The 17,332-nt window shown below is 35.3% G+C and overlaps 2 protein-coding genes across 3 annotated transcripts; both read right to left on the reverse strand.

Annotated features, from left to right (window-relative positions):
• Window positions 1-781: 781 nt before the first annotated feature.
• On the reverse strand, window positions 782-15,293 carry LOC129885921 (uncharacterized protein At5g08430-like). 2 transcript variants are annotated; one of them, XM_055960402.1, is made up of 11 exons: window positions 15,209-15,293; window positions 14,977-15,115; window positions 12,840-12,991; window positions 12,200-12,279; window positions 6,838-7,025; window positions 5,152-6,022; window positions 4,081-4,190; window positions 3,561-3,620; window positions 1,861-1,911; window positions 1,514-1,584; window positions 782-1,243 (listed from the first exon to the last, which is right to left on the reverse strand). In XM_055960402.1, exons 3-11 carry the CDS (start codon window positions 12,941-12,943, stop codon window positions 1,021-1,023), a joined length of 1,758 nt encoding a protein of 585 aa, XP_055816377.1. In that variant the 5' UTR covers window positions 12,944-12,991; window positions 14,977-15,115; window positions 15,209-15,293; the 3' UTR covers window positions 782-1,020. The 2 variants fall into 2 exon arrangements, with proteins under 2 accessions (XP_055816377.1, XP_055816376.1); XM_055960401.1 differs by having other exon boundaries at window positions 4,081-4,202.
• On the reverse strand, window positions 15,020-16,512 carry LOC129888017 (probable aquaporin PIP1-5). The gene is made up of 4 exons (XM_055963273.1): window positions 16,401-16,512; window positions 15,626-15,681; window positions 15,209-15,478; window positions 15,020-15,115 (listed from the first exon to the last, which is right to left on the reverse strand). Exons 1-4 carry the CDS (start codon window positions 16,510-16,512, stop codon window positions 15,020-15,022), a joined length of 534 nt encoding a protein of 177 aa, XP_055819248.1.
• Between the last annotated feature and the right edge of the window lie 820 nt (window positions 16,513-17,332).

Below are 17,332 nucleotides of genomic sequence, written 5' to 3' on the forward strand. Positions count from 1 at the left end.
TTTTTTGATTGGGGGTAGGGGTGGGAGTGAGGTTGGTAGTGGGGATAACGCGTGTTTTCTCTACTTTTATTAAGGAAGTCAATTTTTTTTTTTCATGAGCTTGTTTTCCTAAAGGGAGATATTTTGAAAAATTCCTGACCAATCAAACACGAGAAAATAGGAAAATGTTTTTTGAAAAATATTAGAAATCAGGTAAATATGTGGGAACCTTGTGGTTGAAACTTGAACGGATCAGAATGCTTTGTGTTCTTCTGGGTTGAATAATACTTGTATTGCTTGTCAATTATTTGTATACCTAGTGCAACATCATTAAGTGACATTCTATATAAAGATGTGAATACGTACTGAGCTTATGTAATATTGAAACTCTTGAACAAGAAGGCAGACTACAATAATAGTATTGGTATAGTCCAGTTTGCAATTTCTTTTTGTTTATTTGATGCAGCAGTTAATTGAAAAAGAAACAAGGACTCACTTTTGCTTCCCTCTTCCAGAAGCAATGTTTTTGACATGTTCAGATCATTCAGAGTAACAGATGAAGCTATCTTAATACAGTACTTCCACTTTTTCCTTCTTCAGAATATGCACAACACAGAGGTACTTCTATGAGAGAAGGATACCACATTGAAAAGTTCAATTCTATCAACATGTAGATTTTCCCAATAATGTCTACACGAAACCACCCAACGTGTGCACAAATGGAAGACATGCAAGTTCAGAAAAGATGATTCTAGAAAAAGGGAGATAAGTTGCATTAAGTTGAAAAGAATACACCATATACTCCTTGATCAATTCTCATGAATCATGATATAGGGTAAGAGCAAATGCAACTTCAAAATGACTTCACCAGGTTTTTCTTGTAACAACTAGAGCGGTCCGAAAAAAAGTCAACTGCTATAATATAAATCGCAAAGCTAGAACTGAACAATCTTAGCAACTAAAATCAAAATACCAAGGTAAACTGATAGAAGCATCTTCCCTCCGTTGGATAGGGAGTTGCACATAGCATCATTACATCTACTAACTACCTGAGCAAGATGCTCCAGCTTTCTGTTCACATTTGACAACTCCAGTAGTAGTTGTCTCATCTTCGCATTGATGCCTCTTACTGCCAACCCTCTCATATTTAGCCAGACTTTCAAGCTCTACTTCCTCTGGAATCACTCCAGGAATATTCAACAGCTTAAATGACAGGTACCATTGTTGCTGTAGGAGCTGCATTCTCTCCCTATGCTGGACAAGCGTAAACACCAAGGTGGTTAAGGAAACACTTCCCTTTCTTTGCAGAATGGACCAGGACGAAGAACAGCGAGACAACCGTACATACAGACAAAATTAGGGCATGAAGGATGAGATTATAAAAGAGGAACATAGAGGTTAGGATGAAATTGGTGATCATTGAAAGTCATGCTGGTGACCAAACACAGAAGCTAACTTCCGAATCTGTGCTAATTAGAGTGTTCTGTCAAATACTATTAATTTAGTCACCAAAAAAAAAAAGAAAAAAGGATATTCACTTTTCCATCCTTTTTCATTTGCCACATCAATGCGTATCTTCAACAATTTCAACTCTTGAGCAATCCCCTGACATTAAAAGTGAAGGTGTCGTCAGATATTTAGATGTTCCGCAAATACATTGATTAAAGATAAAAATGAACAGGTCGCTAATATTTTCGTGTTGCTGAAATGGAAGCTGTAATAATTTTACAACATTTAATCTGTGTTGCACGATAATATTTTGTATTATCATGCCAATGGAGTGTAAATTCGTAGAGCTACAAACTACCCAAATCAACAAGAAGTTCCTACGGAAATAAATTATCCAAATTTAAAAGTAACTTGGTAAGATTGAAAACATACGTGCTTTGTGATGTCTTCATGAAGGATTTTAGCTTTCTGTTCAAGCTCCACCTGCAAATAGGAGAGTAGATTTTATGGTAGTACTAAATGGAATTGGAGTTCAGCTGAATCTAACTGGAAAACTTGAAGAATTAAGCTTATATCTTTTCAGAATTGTAGAAGAGTAAAATAAAAGCATCAGCTCTCTAATAGCTCAATGAGCTCAAACATTTAATAGAGGTGACATACACAATTCAAAATGGTGTCAAAGCAAATTTTATATTTTTTCAATTTGAGTCTCACTGAAACTCCCCCATGGCTCAGGGAATATATCATGCCCACAAGGGAGGAGAATGAAAAAACCAAATGCAAATTATATAGAAGTATTACCATTCTAGTAGCTTAAGATTCTAAATGAAGTGGTACTAATTCAAAAGGACTCTCTATATATAGTAAGAAGGGAACTAGAAAAGCACAGTGTTAAACTGGTAAGCTAGAAGATTCCCCCATTATCCCACACTAGGCAAGAAGTGCACTGATCCATGCAACCTACTATTGAATCATGTTGTTTGGCTGATCTACAGTAGTGTTCTAGATGAACCCATTCAATGTCTAGTTATACTCAATCTTGCGACCTTCCCAATAATGCAATTCTAAAGCTGTCTTATCATTTTGAAGAAAAAGAATATTCATGTAACATGAAGATGATGGGAGAATACTTTTTTTGAGGTGGCGCTGCAGAGTTTGCTAAAAAAGAAAGAAGACAATGGGTTTCAGTGAGGCATGCTTTTATTTAAAATGGAACACAATGATAAAGGCATGCTAGCAGGCACCGTTACATGGTGAAACCATAACTGAGGACACTATCAAGTACATGAAATATTTAGTGCTAGAGACCAGGACTGGAGAAACTAAACCATCAACCTATTCACACTACAGTGACTCATTTTTCCATCAACAACCTACCACAATAAGGGACGACCGGGCAAGGATTAGAAGAATAAGAAGATTGAGAATTCACTTGGCCACTCAAGTATTCTCCCTTGATCAGAGTCCTTTACAGAACTGGTTAAGAATTAGGTGCCACTAACCCAGCCAGGTTCTACTAGTTCCTTCCCACCAGAGGGGTTACATGACAGAACATGAAGGATACATGAATATGACCAAGGGTGGTCACTCTTAGGGAAAGGATGAATCCTAGAACAAGGCAAGAGAGTATGTGGTATGTTGCAAGCAGCATGTTGCCTGAAGAGCTGAGACTGGAGAAACTAGCTCCCACTCAAAATCCTTATTACAAGCTCTAAGGCTATATAACGAAAGAGAAACTGGGTTGTTCTTGAGAGTAGAGACAACCAGAAGTTGCACCGAGCAGTGCCGACAGAGAGATCACTTTTTGGACAAGTCATTTATTTAGGGGTATTTTATGCTGGAAATGATAAAAAAAGGGCAGCCCGGTGCACTTAAGCTCCCGCTATGCGCAGGGTCCGGGGAAGGGCCCGACCACAAGGGTCTGTTGTACGCAGCCTTACCTTGCATTTCTGCCAGAGGCTGTTTTCAAGGCTTGAACCCGTGACCTCCTGGTCACATGGCAGCAACTTTACCAGTTACTCCAAGGCTCCCCTTCGATAGTTAAAACATATTAAGGCTTTCAGTCATACAATAATATCTAGACTATGTTGCAACGTAATAGTTATGTCAAACTGCAAGCAAAAAAACCTTACAATTGTTAGCTTTTTAAGCAGGCCTGCTTTCACCTGCTCTCTCATAAAATCACATTCTTCCTGAAAAACAGAGAAAAATGTCAAAATACATTAAATTTCGGTTAACCACAGAAGCTTAGAGTGAAATCTATTTTAACGCTACTAACACCAAAATCTGAGACAGCCAATGACAGAAACTTCTCAAAACAAGAGAAAACCTTTGATCTTTTTAAAAGAGCAAAACAAATATAACCTAGAAAATAACCAACATCTAAAAGTACAACTTTTTTGCAGTTTGCTTTTAGCAGTTTGGAATCTAAACTAAATTAGAAGATCGACAAGTATTTGTACACGGCAAAACTTTGATTAAGTGTGTGTATATCTGCCTCCTCAAAATGAGCAGTACAGTAGACTTCGCAGCAGGCATATAAAAATATTCACAACTGTTTTTGTGTATATATAGCTGATTAGCTGAAAAATCATGTCAAATTATAAGTAGAGTTTGCAAAGACAGATGCCCCCAAAAGATGAAGTGGGTTACTTCAGAAATCTCAGCATCTGAAAGCATGGTCAAGCAAACATCTCCGGCCATATTTGAAACTTGAATTAAACTCTCGTTGTTGCACTCATCGCTTGATCCATGCTTGATCCCTGAAAACACTCCTTAAGCAAGGACGATGTCAGTTTGAAAGCAAAATTGGTGAACAAGATTAAGATTTCAATGGGAAGTAACATTCTATATTAAGACTTGGAAGATGAGACTAAGATTATGATCATTGCCTCACTCTCTCCATCCAATTTACTGGACCTGCTGGATTTTTTCTCTTCCAAATTTACTAAGCTTCTTTAATAGACCGATTATCATATTTCATTATGTCATATCTTTTCATTGACCTATTCCACTCTATTCACACATCAAAATCCTATTTAATTAATATTATAGCAACTTATTTTTAGTTTAGCAACGATCATCCTCCATTCTGAAAAGAGTGGTATTATCCGGAATCAACTCATCTGATCCTCTATGTGAATTCCGAGATCAATGTTTTACTATTTTAAAAATAATATTCACATATTTGAAAACTAAATATTAATTACTGCTAATCACAATTATTTGGTAAAACCTAACCAAATTTATTTAACATATCGTAGTCAAATGAAGAAACAATTTGACTCCCCAAATAGTAATAGTACTATACAACATGGGCAGACAAAGTATAATAAATTGTAAAGAAGGTTTATATGTTCCAAACAAAAATAGAGGGTGTTAAGAATGAACTTAACAACACAGCAATGACTAACCCAAAGGAAATTCAGTTCAGGGAAAGATGAAAAAAAAGAGTTTCAAGTTTCAACTTTTATTTCATGTGCTTGAACAAATTATCAATGTCATGATAACAACAAAAGTGTAAACAAAGTTGGTTGAGGAAACAGAAATCATTTATGTTAGAAAAAAACACAGGTGTGCTAGCTAGTTAAGGTCCAATTATCCAAAAACTCCGTAGGGAAGACATGAGCATAATGCATTCAGACATATTCACAGCAGTCCACCAAGGGATGCTAGCAACTATTTCAAGACAAATAAAAGAATGAAATCATTTGTTAAAACAACCTGTAATTTGCACAAGCTGATGAGAGTTACGCTGCACAGAATCACGTGGATCTAACTTGACCCGAACAAAACTTCCTATAATCTTGGTTTCAATTGACTCAGGCTGCTTGATCATCTCCAGTACCAAGCTCCTCTTCAGGTAAATGAGTTTGATATTTTCAGGAATCAAGGCTGCAAATTGACTTTGTGATGCAGTTGAATACCCAATTGAGGATACCTTGTGTTGTTCAACCTTTTCCCCAGTTTTAGGCGCCACCAATATTTCTGTGTCATCGTCTTCAAGATCATGATCAAGCTCATCATTTTGTAATCGTTCCTCATTATCAACAATATGTCTTTCAAGGAGGCTTAATATTCTGCGTCTGTTTACCACTTTCTTCCCAAAAACAGCTTCTAAGTGAACATCACAAAGGATCCTTGTCTTTTTAACGGGATCGATAAGGTTATGTTCTTTTATATATTTAATTACTATCGATGACACATCATATTGGGATATTTTTTGTCTGGTATCTTGACCAATAAACTGAAGAAAGTCAATTAGAGCTTTTGATCCCCATCCAACAAATTCTTTTTTCTTTGAATCGACTTTTCTTTGGATCTTTGTTTTCATCTGTGTATGTCTTTTCATTTTAAGCTTTTTCATCAGAGGTTCTCCATCACTGAAATCTTCATTGTCTGACGAAAGCTGCTCATCCTCTTTCTCACCACGTTTATCTGAATAAGAGCGATTTTGACAAATCTTCTCCTTGTCTAGTTGGGCCTTACCAGCAAGAAGAATATTTTTGTCAATTTTTTCTTTTTCCTTTAATATCTCGTAACACTCCCTGAAAAGGCCCTCATATGTTTCCCGATCCCTGAGGTCTACACTTTCCTGGAAAGCAACAATCATTCATATGAGAAATGGAACAGATCACACATTAACTAGAGAAAAAATAAAGCAAATAAGAGAGGAAGATATATAAAGCAATAACAGAGAGACTCCTCTAACTGAATATTGCCAATAAGATAACAGTGATAAACACAGAAGATTTAATCTCACATGCTCAAACAGAGGAAAGTAAGCTGTTAATAGAGTTTGTGACACAAGATCTATTGAGATTATATGCACCTCACATTTGCTAGAATAAACTCAATCTTTGGAAGCCTAGGGGAAGAATAAATTCAGCAAAAAACAAAATGATGATCAAACCTACACCTATTAAATACAAATAAGATTTTTAACCGAGCTTCTCTCATGTTAAACCTGCGTGAAGCTACTCCCAGGGAGAAAAATTCTAAAATTTCCGTAAAATACAGTTCACATTGAATATTGAACAAGTAACTTGGTCTTTTTTCATTTATAATCTTTCACTTATTCTAATCACAAATAAATATTGTGTTTTAAAGAGAAACAGATAGCGCATCTCATGCTCTCCTGCTGTCAAACTTGTTGCCTCTCAAGGTTCTTTAAATACTTGGCTTCATTTATCTCCGCCTATCATGAATATTAAACATAATTATACGTCAATGCTGTAAAGCGTCATGCTATTAACTTTCAAGCTGTTTTCCTGGGCTATTTCAGTTAATAGTTTCCATGACAAGTTTTCTTTGGGTTCGAAAATAAAAATTTCCAAAATAGTAAAGTAATTAATTAGTTAGTACTGAACCAAAAAATACAGTTTGAGTAACCATAATAATCATGCATACCCCATCAGAATCAATATTCCTGTCTTCTTCCACAAGCAATGCGAGCTTTAGGCAGTTATTGCAGAATCCATACTTCCCTTTATGATGGACAAAATCGATTTGACCAATGCAGCGAGAGCATGCAGCTCTATTGCAACAATAACATTGATAATATGAACTTCCATGGCAAATTAAGCATGTATGCCGTCCTGGAACACAGTAAAACTGACGTTACTTTTCGCACAACTATTTTTATTCTATGTAATGAAAAAGCAATACATGACCATTGAAACTAACAAGACAATATAAGCCAACAATATATAAGTACTCAAACTTAAAATATTTGAAACCCCTTGGGGTGTGGTCTTCCTTGGAGCCTGTGTGAACAGGGGAAGCTTCATGCACCAGGTAACCCTTTTAATCTAATGTCTTAGAGTGTAAGATATACTTATATATCTCAGCAACAGTTACCACAGACTACTAATCCTCTTACATTGTGGTTCATCATTCCAAAAGTGTTGCAATAGCAATTTGGAGCCAAATTAAGCAATATAATTCATTATAATATTGTTTTATAATTGACAGGCAAATTTTGTTTCTAAATCAAACTCCAACGCTCAATAAAAAGTGATTACAATAATCTCTTTAGTAGTTCCGTTATATTTTTCTTTTGCCTTGTGCAACAAATATAAATCCAAACTACACAACGAAATAAAGAAAAATACTGGCTCTTGAGGGGATCAAATATGATTTTTCTCATTTAAGGAATAGCCTACTTTCTCTAATTGCTTTTTGGTGCACCCTGAATATTCCTACCTGTATAGAGGATTGGGTGACTTTTGTAGAGAATCATGTTGTGATGTAGTTTCTCTACTTTCGGTTTACCTCTTGTATGCGAAAATTTTCTTCCCACTGTTAATAATACTATTTACCTAATAAAAAAAAGAAAAGAAAAGAAAAGAAAAATGCTGGCTCTAGCAAAGAACAGTAATCATTCCTTGCTCTCTGTGTAAGATTTTCTCCAAGACCATAGAACTGCATCAAAAAGCTTATGTATGGGGAAATGTGAGACACTCTAAAATTGCCTAGAAAATAACTCATTGCATTTGTGCCAAGATATTTTGCAAAACAACCATAATAAAGTAGCAAAAGCAATTACTTAATGAATAGTTGTATGTGTGAAGCCTTTCTCGCCCATCACTCAAAATCAACAAAATCTTTTCATATGACATCACCACAACTAAATCTATCCAAATGCTTTGTGCAAACATTCTTCTTAGAATGGAATAGATTCACAATCAATTCTGAAGTAAACTTGTCCTCCTCCCAATACTGATGTATTTTCCTAATTTGACTTCTGGCGTCGCAACTAAGAGAAGAGTGTATAAGATCAGTTAAGTATTTGTTTTAGAGAAGCACGTGAGATCATATATTAGCTTTTATCTTATTAAGGAATGGAATAAGGAAAACTGTACTGACCAGGGTTTAGTGGTCTGACAAAATATTTATTATGATGGAAGTAAAACTTTCTTTATTTTGGAACCAAAAAAGTATATACTGGTATTTAGCAATATGCAAAGTCATTTAAAGGGCTTCCACAAATTCATGGTAAAATGTCCATTTTGTTTATCAAGTAAGAAATATATTCATTAACAAAGGGAAAGGGCTCCCGCATACAAGAAGTATACACAAATATAAATAAATAGAGAACCATGATAAAATGTCCATTAAAAATTCTACTTCATTCTTTGTAAAGAAACTTTAGTTACAGAGGGAAATCAAAAGATCTCGAAATATTTTAATAATAACTATTAGAAGCACTAGACCCTACTTGTGGGATTACACACTAAGTATGTTGTTGTTGTACTAAGTATTATAAACATAAACTTTGGTAGTTGGAATGAAATTGCTTCTGGAAATTAATGACTCGTCGAGGCATTTTTCTCTTTTTCTGAAATGTATAAACGCTGTAACTACACCAGATTGCATGCACTTCGGCTGATTTACCTAATACCTACAATTTCCAGCCAGGATAACTCCACTCACCTCTTGGTTGGTTCCCAAGGTTGTTGTTCCAGCTCCTAGCCGCAAGGCCATCTTTTTGGAGATCAGTAACTAAAACAATTATGAGGTACTACATATACACATGCTCTCAATATTTTCTTCTCACAATGTAATAAGTGACATCCCGGATTAGGATGGGAAAGTTGGACTCTTGGTTAAATCTTTCTAAAATAGAGGAGACAGAGAAGACATGAGACAACATTTTTCCATTCTTCGTATGTAACATAGAACACCTGAAAGAGTTTGCTTCTTCGATAAGTTATCAACACAGGGGCCCTGCTATCTCCCACCCCATCTATCCACAAGACTTGGAATCAGGTTTATCAAAAGCAAAAAGTGCAAGAAAGCTCTAAGGTCCGTTGGAGCTTTAAGCGAAAAGCGCAAATAAGGCGTGGGCTTTAATGAAAAAAGGCGCAAAGGGAGGAAAAGTACAAATAATAATTTATAAGCATGAATGACAAATATATGAACAAAGAAATTGAAAAATAATTATGATAAAGTGAAATATCAATTGTTTAGTATTGTCTCTTCAGAAGAGATCCATTAGCGAGGAAAAGTATGTCTTAGAACCTTGATGACAACACTGAAGCGCACGTTAAGCGAGGCGAAGTGTTCAACACGTTTTGAGCCTCGCTTCAGGGCTTAAGCAGCTTAAAGCATGCCTTTGATAACACTGCTTCGAATAGATAAGAAGAAATCATCTAGTGTTTTTGCCTTCACTGAGAATTGAACCTAAAACCTCATGATTCTCAACCCACTTCATTGACCACTAGCCACACCCCTAGGTGCGAACACCTATTTATTTACCCCTTTTTTGCTAAATCATTTGGCTGGATGCTACTCTGGACCATCAAATAACAACCACATTTAGGAGTACCTGAACTAAATTTGAGAATTCCATATCGAGAACACGCGAATTGGCTCCACAATGCAAATTTTCTACCTTGAAACCAGCAGCAGAATCACTTTTATTATAAAAGGGAGATTAAAGGAAGATGAGTCTGGTGGACTGATGGAGCCTAACTTTGAGATATATTTGAAGGTTGAAATCATTACTAAGCTGTTGCAGTGGAGATTAATTTAGTGGTTCATAAATGTGAATAAAGAAAAAAAAAAGATGTAAAATGAGTACCATTAAAAATCAATATTTTAGTGATGGTCAATCAAGAACTCGCACATCCAGAAGATGAAAGAAGTGGAAGAGGACGATGTGACTTGTGATGGATGTGTGGGCATATTAGGAGAGATAGGATTATGAACGGGAATATTTTGAACAACGTGAGAGTAGCCCCCCGGTGGACAAGATGAAGAAGGCGAGACTGGGATAGTTGGACATATGAAGAGAAGATGCTCTGATGCCCCAGCGAGGAGATGTGAGAGGTTAAATATGGTGGGTCTGAGAAGAAGTAGAGGTACACCGAAGAAGTATTGGTGAAAGGTGATTAGACAGGACATGGCACACCTGTACCTTGTCGAGTATGAACTTAGATAGGAGAATATGGAGGTCGAGATTAGGGTGGAAGATAGTAGGTATTCAAGACGTTATCTAGTTGTCCATATCAATAGTATTATTATTACTCTCCTACTATCTTGTTGTTTGATTTTTTTTAATTACATGTTGTTTTTATTACCTTTTGTTTAAGTTGTCATATTATTTGTTACTGCTAATTTGCTTTTCTCCCCTTCACTATTGTATTCTCTTTTCTCCATTAGTGAGACTAAATTGGGTATGTTGTTTCTTGTTTATTTTAGTACATAAGCGAAGCAACTGAGCACAACTAACAAGTTGATTGAGATTTTAAACGTGACATTCATCCATCAAACAATTCCATTGAGGCAAGATAGGAGTGCAATTGATGATGGATCAACAGATTAACTTATTCCTAAAGCGGCTAAAGAACATAAAGGAGGATTTCAGCGACTACTCTACACCGTACCTTACGAACTATTGGAGGAATCATTTGGCCTTCTTGGAAGCTTATTCCTTAACGAGAATCATATACTTGCAAAACAAAATAAAATCCCAACCTTACAAGTTACAACTACTTTCTAAACATTCAAACCACTGGAAACCTTGTTTGTCAAAGTGGCATCATTGTAATTCCTTGTATCCGACTTATGGTGTCAAGGGACTTCGACTACTATACTTAGGGTGTACTTGGTAAGAAGGATTTTTTTTTTCTAGAAACTATTTTCTTGAGAAATAAGTGATTTTCTAATTTATTTTCTAGTGTTTGGTTAGTACAAAGAAATGCAAGGTAAGACTGCGTACTATAGACCCTTGTGGTCAGGCCCTTCCCCGGACCCCGCGCATAGCGGGAGCTTTAGTGCACCGAGCTGCCCTTTTTTTTATTTTCTTGAGAAATAAGTGATTTTCTAATTTATTTTCTAGTGTTTGGTTAGTACAAAGAAAATATTACCCAAGAATATTTAGGTATAATCTGGACAAATACTATGGCACAGACCCGAATCCCCACCCTTTAACACGGACCTAGACACTTTCTCAACCCAGACCGATAGGAAGCCAACATATATTCGAGACATGACTCTAACTTGAAACTCAACCCCTGAATCTGACCTCAACCTCACCTCAAAACTTGATCCTGGTCTAACCCTAACTCGGGACCCGACAACCAACACCAACCACGACATGAGATCCGAAGCTGACCCAAGACCCAACCTAACCCCGATCCCGAACCGAAACAAGACACTCGACTCTAAGCCGGGACCTGACCTTCACCCTAAGTTGGGGTCGAGGTCTGGTCAAGCTCTAAGTCAGGGTGAATCTCGGGTTGACAGTCAGGTAGTTAGGTCCTGGATCGGAGTCGTGTCTCGGCTCGAGGTTGGAAGTCGAGTCATGGGTTGAGGTCGGAAGTTGAGCCAACTGAACATGAGAAAATTACGAAAAAATGTCCTTCGTACCAAATACACCCTTAGTGTCCTCCCTTTAATAGTGTCTTTCCATCAAAGAAAACTATTTTGGTTCATCCAAGTAAATAGGGTAGTGTTTGCGACTGCGAGGTTTTTAAGCAAGTTATTAAAGGAGAGCAGTCCATATCCCTTTTCGTTCTAGTATACACGGAGAAATGGCAAAGAAAGTTTTTTACCTGTGATTATTCTAAAAAATCTCAATACAACAGAAACTCAAAATTCAATTGCCTTATTCGCTCAATATAAGGTATACTTTCTCATGCTTAACTTTGGCTAGTCAAAATCAATAAACTAGCAAAGGAAAACAACACTCAGACAAACAAAAGGGGAAAGAGTAAATTTAGAAATATTAAATTCGCATGAAGAAGGATGAATTTAAGAGGCTTGCCACATATCCAACGTTTATCACTTGTCCAAACTGAGTCATCTTTCTCCACACATGCAGGGTGATAAGCTTTCAAACATTTCCTGCAAAATCGAAAATATATTATTTAGTAGATGTCCATGTAGAGAAAGAATCACCAAGTCACAGAGTGAACGTCAGCAGCAAAGGTAATCAGTCACAGTGTACAGTGAACTTCTTTCATTCCTTTGAGTTACGAAAAAGAAAGGAAAGTAAATGCGAGTTAATGAACCCCACCAAACTGAATTGCATTTCGTATAAGGACTGTGTAGTGAAAATTACTCACATTTGTTAAATTAGAGGGCTTGCTTGTCATTACTTAATTATAGACTTTTTTATGCTTCATATAAGTCAAGTTGACATTAGTGAATCTATAGATTCGGGTTTCATAGAAGTCAAGTTGACACTAGTGAATCTATAAACTTTGTGTTCCATCAAAGTAAATGTCCCCACAATTCCAGGTGAAACGACCAAGGAGAGGGGAAATTTTGACCTAAAGTTGGAAAATGCGCCCTTTTCAAGCCAGAAAAAGAAATTAAAATGTTTCCAAATGATGTGCACGTTGTCTAGTTTATTCCATCAAATATACCAAAAATAAAATTGATTTTTTAGCGAAAGGACTTGCCCATAGTCACAAATCACGAGCTCTCCTCCATCTTTACATTCAAAACACCAATCTTCTGCCATTTCTTCTTTGTTGAAAATCTCCTTGCCCCTCTTCTTCGCCATTTCTAGCAGATGAGTTTTTTGAAATTGAATTACCAGAGACCCACTTCACTGTAATCAAGAAAATCCCCTTGATTAGTTCAGATGATCAAAACTAAAATGCAGATATGGCGATTCTTGGTGTAATTTTTTTTCCTTTTCAGAAAAAAGTAGCAGAAAAAATATATACATTAACAGATAAAGAAAATCAAAGCTTGATGATGAGCCGGAGAATGAAATACCAATTAGCAAAACACAGCAGAAAACCAGGTTCTCTTAACACAAAATTCTGAAGATATCCCAAGAATCAAAACAAAATTACAGATTTTCAAACACTTCTAGCACCCATTGACCTAAGAAACATAAATGTCGTTTTGATCAACTAAAAGATGTCATAAAAATCAAAACAAGGAAAAAATCAGCTTTACTGGTCCAACAAAATAGACGTAAATCACTACCTTCTTCAACAGAAAGCTGAAAATTTTTGCTCAGCTATAGCATCAGCCATTGAAGAGAGAATTGGGGGTAACGAGAAAAGGGAAAATTGGGGGTAACGAAAAAAAGAGAGAATAGGGGGTAACGAAAAAAAGAGATAATAGTGGGTAACGAAAAAAGAGAGAATGGGGGTAACCAAAAAAAGAGAAATCTTTCTAATAAGGTTTTTGAATAGAAGAGTCCAATTCAAGAAAGTTATACTTCTTGGATTGGAACAATCTATTCTTGGATTATAGCAATCAGTTACTTACGGATTTCTGACACACACTCAACAACTAAACAGAAGAATGGAAACACTTGTCAATTTGGAACTACGACGATCAAAACAATGTTTATTAGTAATTGCTTTAAAAAATGTTATACTTCAAGAAGGTTATGCTTCTTGGATTGGAGCAATCTATTCTTGGATTACAACAATCAGTTACTTGTGAATTGCTGACACACACTCAACAACTAGACAAAAGATGGAAAAATTTGCCAATTTGGAACTACGACGATCAAAAAAAATGTTTAGTAGTATTTACTTAAAAAATGTTATACTTCAAGAAAGTTATACTTCTTGGATCAACAATCTATTACTTATGAATTGCTGACACAGTCAACAACTAGACAGAAGAATGAAAACACTTGTCAGTTTGGACGTACAACGATCAAAACAATGTTCAGTAGTAATTGCTTAAAAAAAATTTATACTTCAAGAAAGTTATACTACTTGGATTGGATTAATCTACTCTTGTATTACAACACTCAATTACTTATGAATTGTGGACGCACACTCAACAACTAGACAGAAGAATGGAAACATTTGTCAGTTTGGAACTACGACAATCAAAACAATGTTTAGTAGTAATTGGTTAATAAGATGTTTGAGTTAATACCTCAAAATCCCTTTAAATTATTCACATTTTATCAGTTTAATACTTAAATAATTATTCTCTTTTTTGTTTGGTTCAGGTGTTCCTGCTTTTTGAAGTTGATGGAAATTGGTTATGCAGTTATACTTTTATCTCTCTTTTATTTATTAGACGGGACCATAAATCTCCATTCGTTCTCTTACATCTATTTATAGACAGATTAATGCTACTGTCTGATGGAAATTACTAATTTTGCGGGTTTTCCGAGTTTGTGCTCATTCTTTTTTGGGTCAAAATAAAGTGATGTTGTCCCAAGAAATTAATCAAATAAAAACAGAAAGAACCACAACTGTAAGTAGAGGAGCCAAGTCAAACAAAATAGAGTGCAAAGTACAAGGCAGCAATTGCAGCTCCAATAAATGGCTCCACCCAAAAGATCCACTTCATTTTCAAAACAAAGAAAAAGGGGAAATCTTTTAGCTACTCATAAAAGTTAAAATAATAATGAACAAATCAAGAAAATAGCTCATAATCGATAACTACGCCTCAATCTCAAGCAAGTAGCCACCGGCTCCATGAATTCTTACTGTGCATGTTGTTCCATTAAAACTCGTCTTAATCATATAGTATAAATATATTTTTTAAGAAAAATTATACTCCATTCGAATAATATAACTACATACATTGATGCATAGAAGTAGAACTTACATGGTCATCCATGCATGTTCTCTGTTGTTGACAATGGTAGCACCTAGGCTTCTAGCAGGGTTAATGCAGTGCCTATAATAGGGATAGTGTCCAAATGAACCAAGAACACTGCAAATACAATTGGGAGAGGAGCCAAAACCTACAAAACACATCCATGAGTTAGTATACAAATCCATTTAATTAGCTCAACTGTAAAATCTAAAGCACAAACTGAGAAGTCAAATATAAGTACAGGGACATGGGAGTCTCTGGCATTTCTCCTGGCATCAGTAGCAGAGAAGACTGTGTAGAGAAGAACAAAAGTGCCAGTAATATCATCTCCCTTGGTGTAACCATGGCTCACAACATTGGCACCTCCACCCTTAATCTTAAACAATGATGGCTGGAACCCTTTGACAACACCAGCACCACAAATTGTACCAAGGCATTGCATCACAATGTAGAACACTGCCCTGGTTAGGTACAATTTCCTTGCTAGAAACAGACCAAACGTGGTGGCCACCTGATGATCAAAACCAAGAATTTTCTCAAGTTCAGAACACAAAGAATAAATTTAAAAGTATTTAAGTTATATGCACTGGCGGTATAAAGATTTCTTGCACTATTAGTGTAATTTAACCTATATTAGCAAGTTATTTACCATTTTTACCAGGTTACCATTTAATTTGTATCGAAGAAATTTACTTGTAACTTCCTTGTGAGTATCTGATCGAGTGATAAACTTAAAACTCAATTTAAAAACCAATTCTCAAGGATCAGTCCATCTTTGGCTAAGGTACTACTTAGAACTTGATCCAGTTCTTGCAGAAGGAAAAACTATCTAGTATATCAAAAAAGACCATAACAACATTGCATAAAAAAAGATACACCAAAAAAATAATCTTTTATTCTCCGAATGGTCCAAAAGGGAAGTGTTAATTTTGATGTACTGTGAAACTCCAGAGGAATACTGTAGACAAAGAAACTCAAAAAAACTGGTAAAGAATGCAACTTGAAAGATTTTCCTTATTCATTAGTCAGAAAAACACATTAAAGTTCTTATCTTTGAAGCAAAATATCACTAATGAACATGATAAAACACTTAACTTTGAAGCTAAACACACAACTTTAGGTGAATGCATAAACTATGGAGGTAACGAAGTATACCCGAGAAACAAAACACTAAAGCTCTCATCTTTGAAGCAAAATATCACTAATGAACATGATAAAAGACTAAAGCTTTGAAGATAAACACTCAACTTTAGACGAATACATAAACTATGGAGGTAACGAAGTATACCCGAGAAACAAAACACTAAAGCTCTCATCTTTGAAGCAAAATATCACTAATGAACATGATAAAAGACTAAAGCTTTGAAGATAAACACTCAACTTTAGACGAATACATAAACTATGGAGGTAAAAAGAGTCAGAAAGATGTATACCTGAGATTCCATCAGTGCAGTAAACAAGGGCAAAAATCATACCACCAAAACCCCAAGCAATGCCTTGTACACCAACAGCTCTACATTTGTTATTAGCCCTTTGGTAACCCATTGTGATGTAAAGGAACAAGAAAGTAGCGTATGAATTTATGAATATGTATTTGTAGAAAGTTTACTCAAGCGTCTTTTTGGTCTCTCTCTCTTTTTGCATTTCTTTATTCACTTTTGCTTTCTCTCTTTCCTATTAGTAAATAAAAATGGTGTCCTGCTTTTCGAACTTGTTGGACATTGGTTTATGCAGTTATATTTTATCTGTCTCTTTTTATTAATGATTTTTTGAAATCTGAATTTGACTACTATTATTATTTTATATAGTTATTTAATACTACGAATAGTCTGACAAGAAGTAATAATTTCTTTTGTAATTTGATATAATGGACAAGTAAAATAAAATATTTATTTTTGATAGAACGATCGAGTAAAATGAAACGAACAGATTAAACATGAGCATAAATCTCCATTGTTCTCTTTCATCTAGTTATAGGCAGATTTATGCTTCTGTCTAAATAAGTTTAGGTTGATAAATCTAATTCACATGTGGTGTTCATATTAACTATCAAGTCAATAGATGTGTAACATGTATATAAGTATAAACTTGTATCACTTAATCATGATTAATTAACATATATTTTTGTTTTAAAAAATTGCTTAATCATAGTAAATTGGTATGCTTCGTATGTGGTCAGTGTATTATATAATGTTATTGAAGGTACAATTTTTTTCCATCATTTGCTTTCTTAAACTTAATAGATGAAGCAATAGTAAATTAAGCTATTACAATTAAAGCAATTGGATTTCAATGATATTGAATTATCAAGATGAATTGTTTTTTTTTTCAAAGAGAATTTGTTAGATGATGTAGGCTCACTTTC

Source organism: Solanum dulcamara, chromosome 4 (genome assembly GCF_947179165.1).
Source record: "Solanum dulcamara chromosome 4, daSolDulc1.2, whole genome shotgun sequence".
NCBI classification, from domain to species: Eukaryota; Viridiplantae; Streptophyta; class Magnoliopsida; order Solanales; family Solanaceae; genus Solanum; species Solanum dulcamara.

What these genes read in the sequence shown, in the direction of transcription:
- LOC129885921 (XM_055960401.1), bottom strand. Translation starts at nt 12,943, where the DNA reads ATGGCGAAGAAGAGGGGCAAGGAGATTTTCAACAAAGAAGAAATGGCA. An exon ending in TGATAAACGTTGGATATGTG is followed by an intron (nt 7,026 to 12,199) that starts GCAAGCCTCTTA and finishes ACTGTGTTCCAG; the next exon opens with GACGGCATACATGCTTAATT. An exon ending in ATGAAGACATCACAAAGCAC is followed by an intron (nt 1,585 to 1,860) that starts GTATGTTTTCAA and finishes TTTTAATGTCAG; the next exon opens with GGGATTGCTCAAGAGTTGAA.
- LOC129888017 (XM_055963273.1), bottom strand. Translation starts at nt 16,512, where the DNA reads ATGGGTTACCAAAGGGCTAATAACAAATGTAGAGCTGTTGGTGTACAA. An exon ending in ACAAATTAAATGGTAACCTG is followed by an intron (nt 15,479 to 15,625) that starts GTAAAAATGGTA and finishes TTTGATCATCAG; the next exon opens with GTGGCCACCACGTTTGGTCT. An exon ending in CCAGAGACTCCCATGTCCCT is followed by an intron (nt 15,116 to 15,208) that starts GTACTTATATTT and finishes TGTGTTTTGTAG; the next exon opens with GTTTTGGCTCCTCTCCCAAT.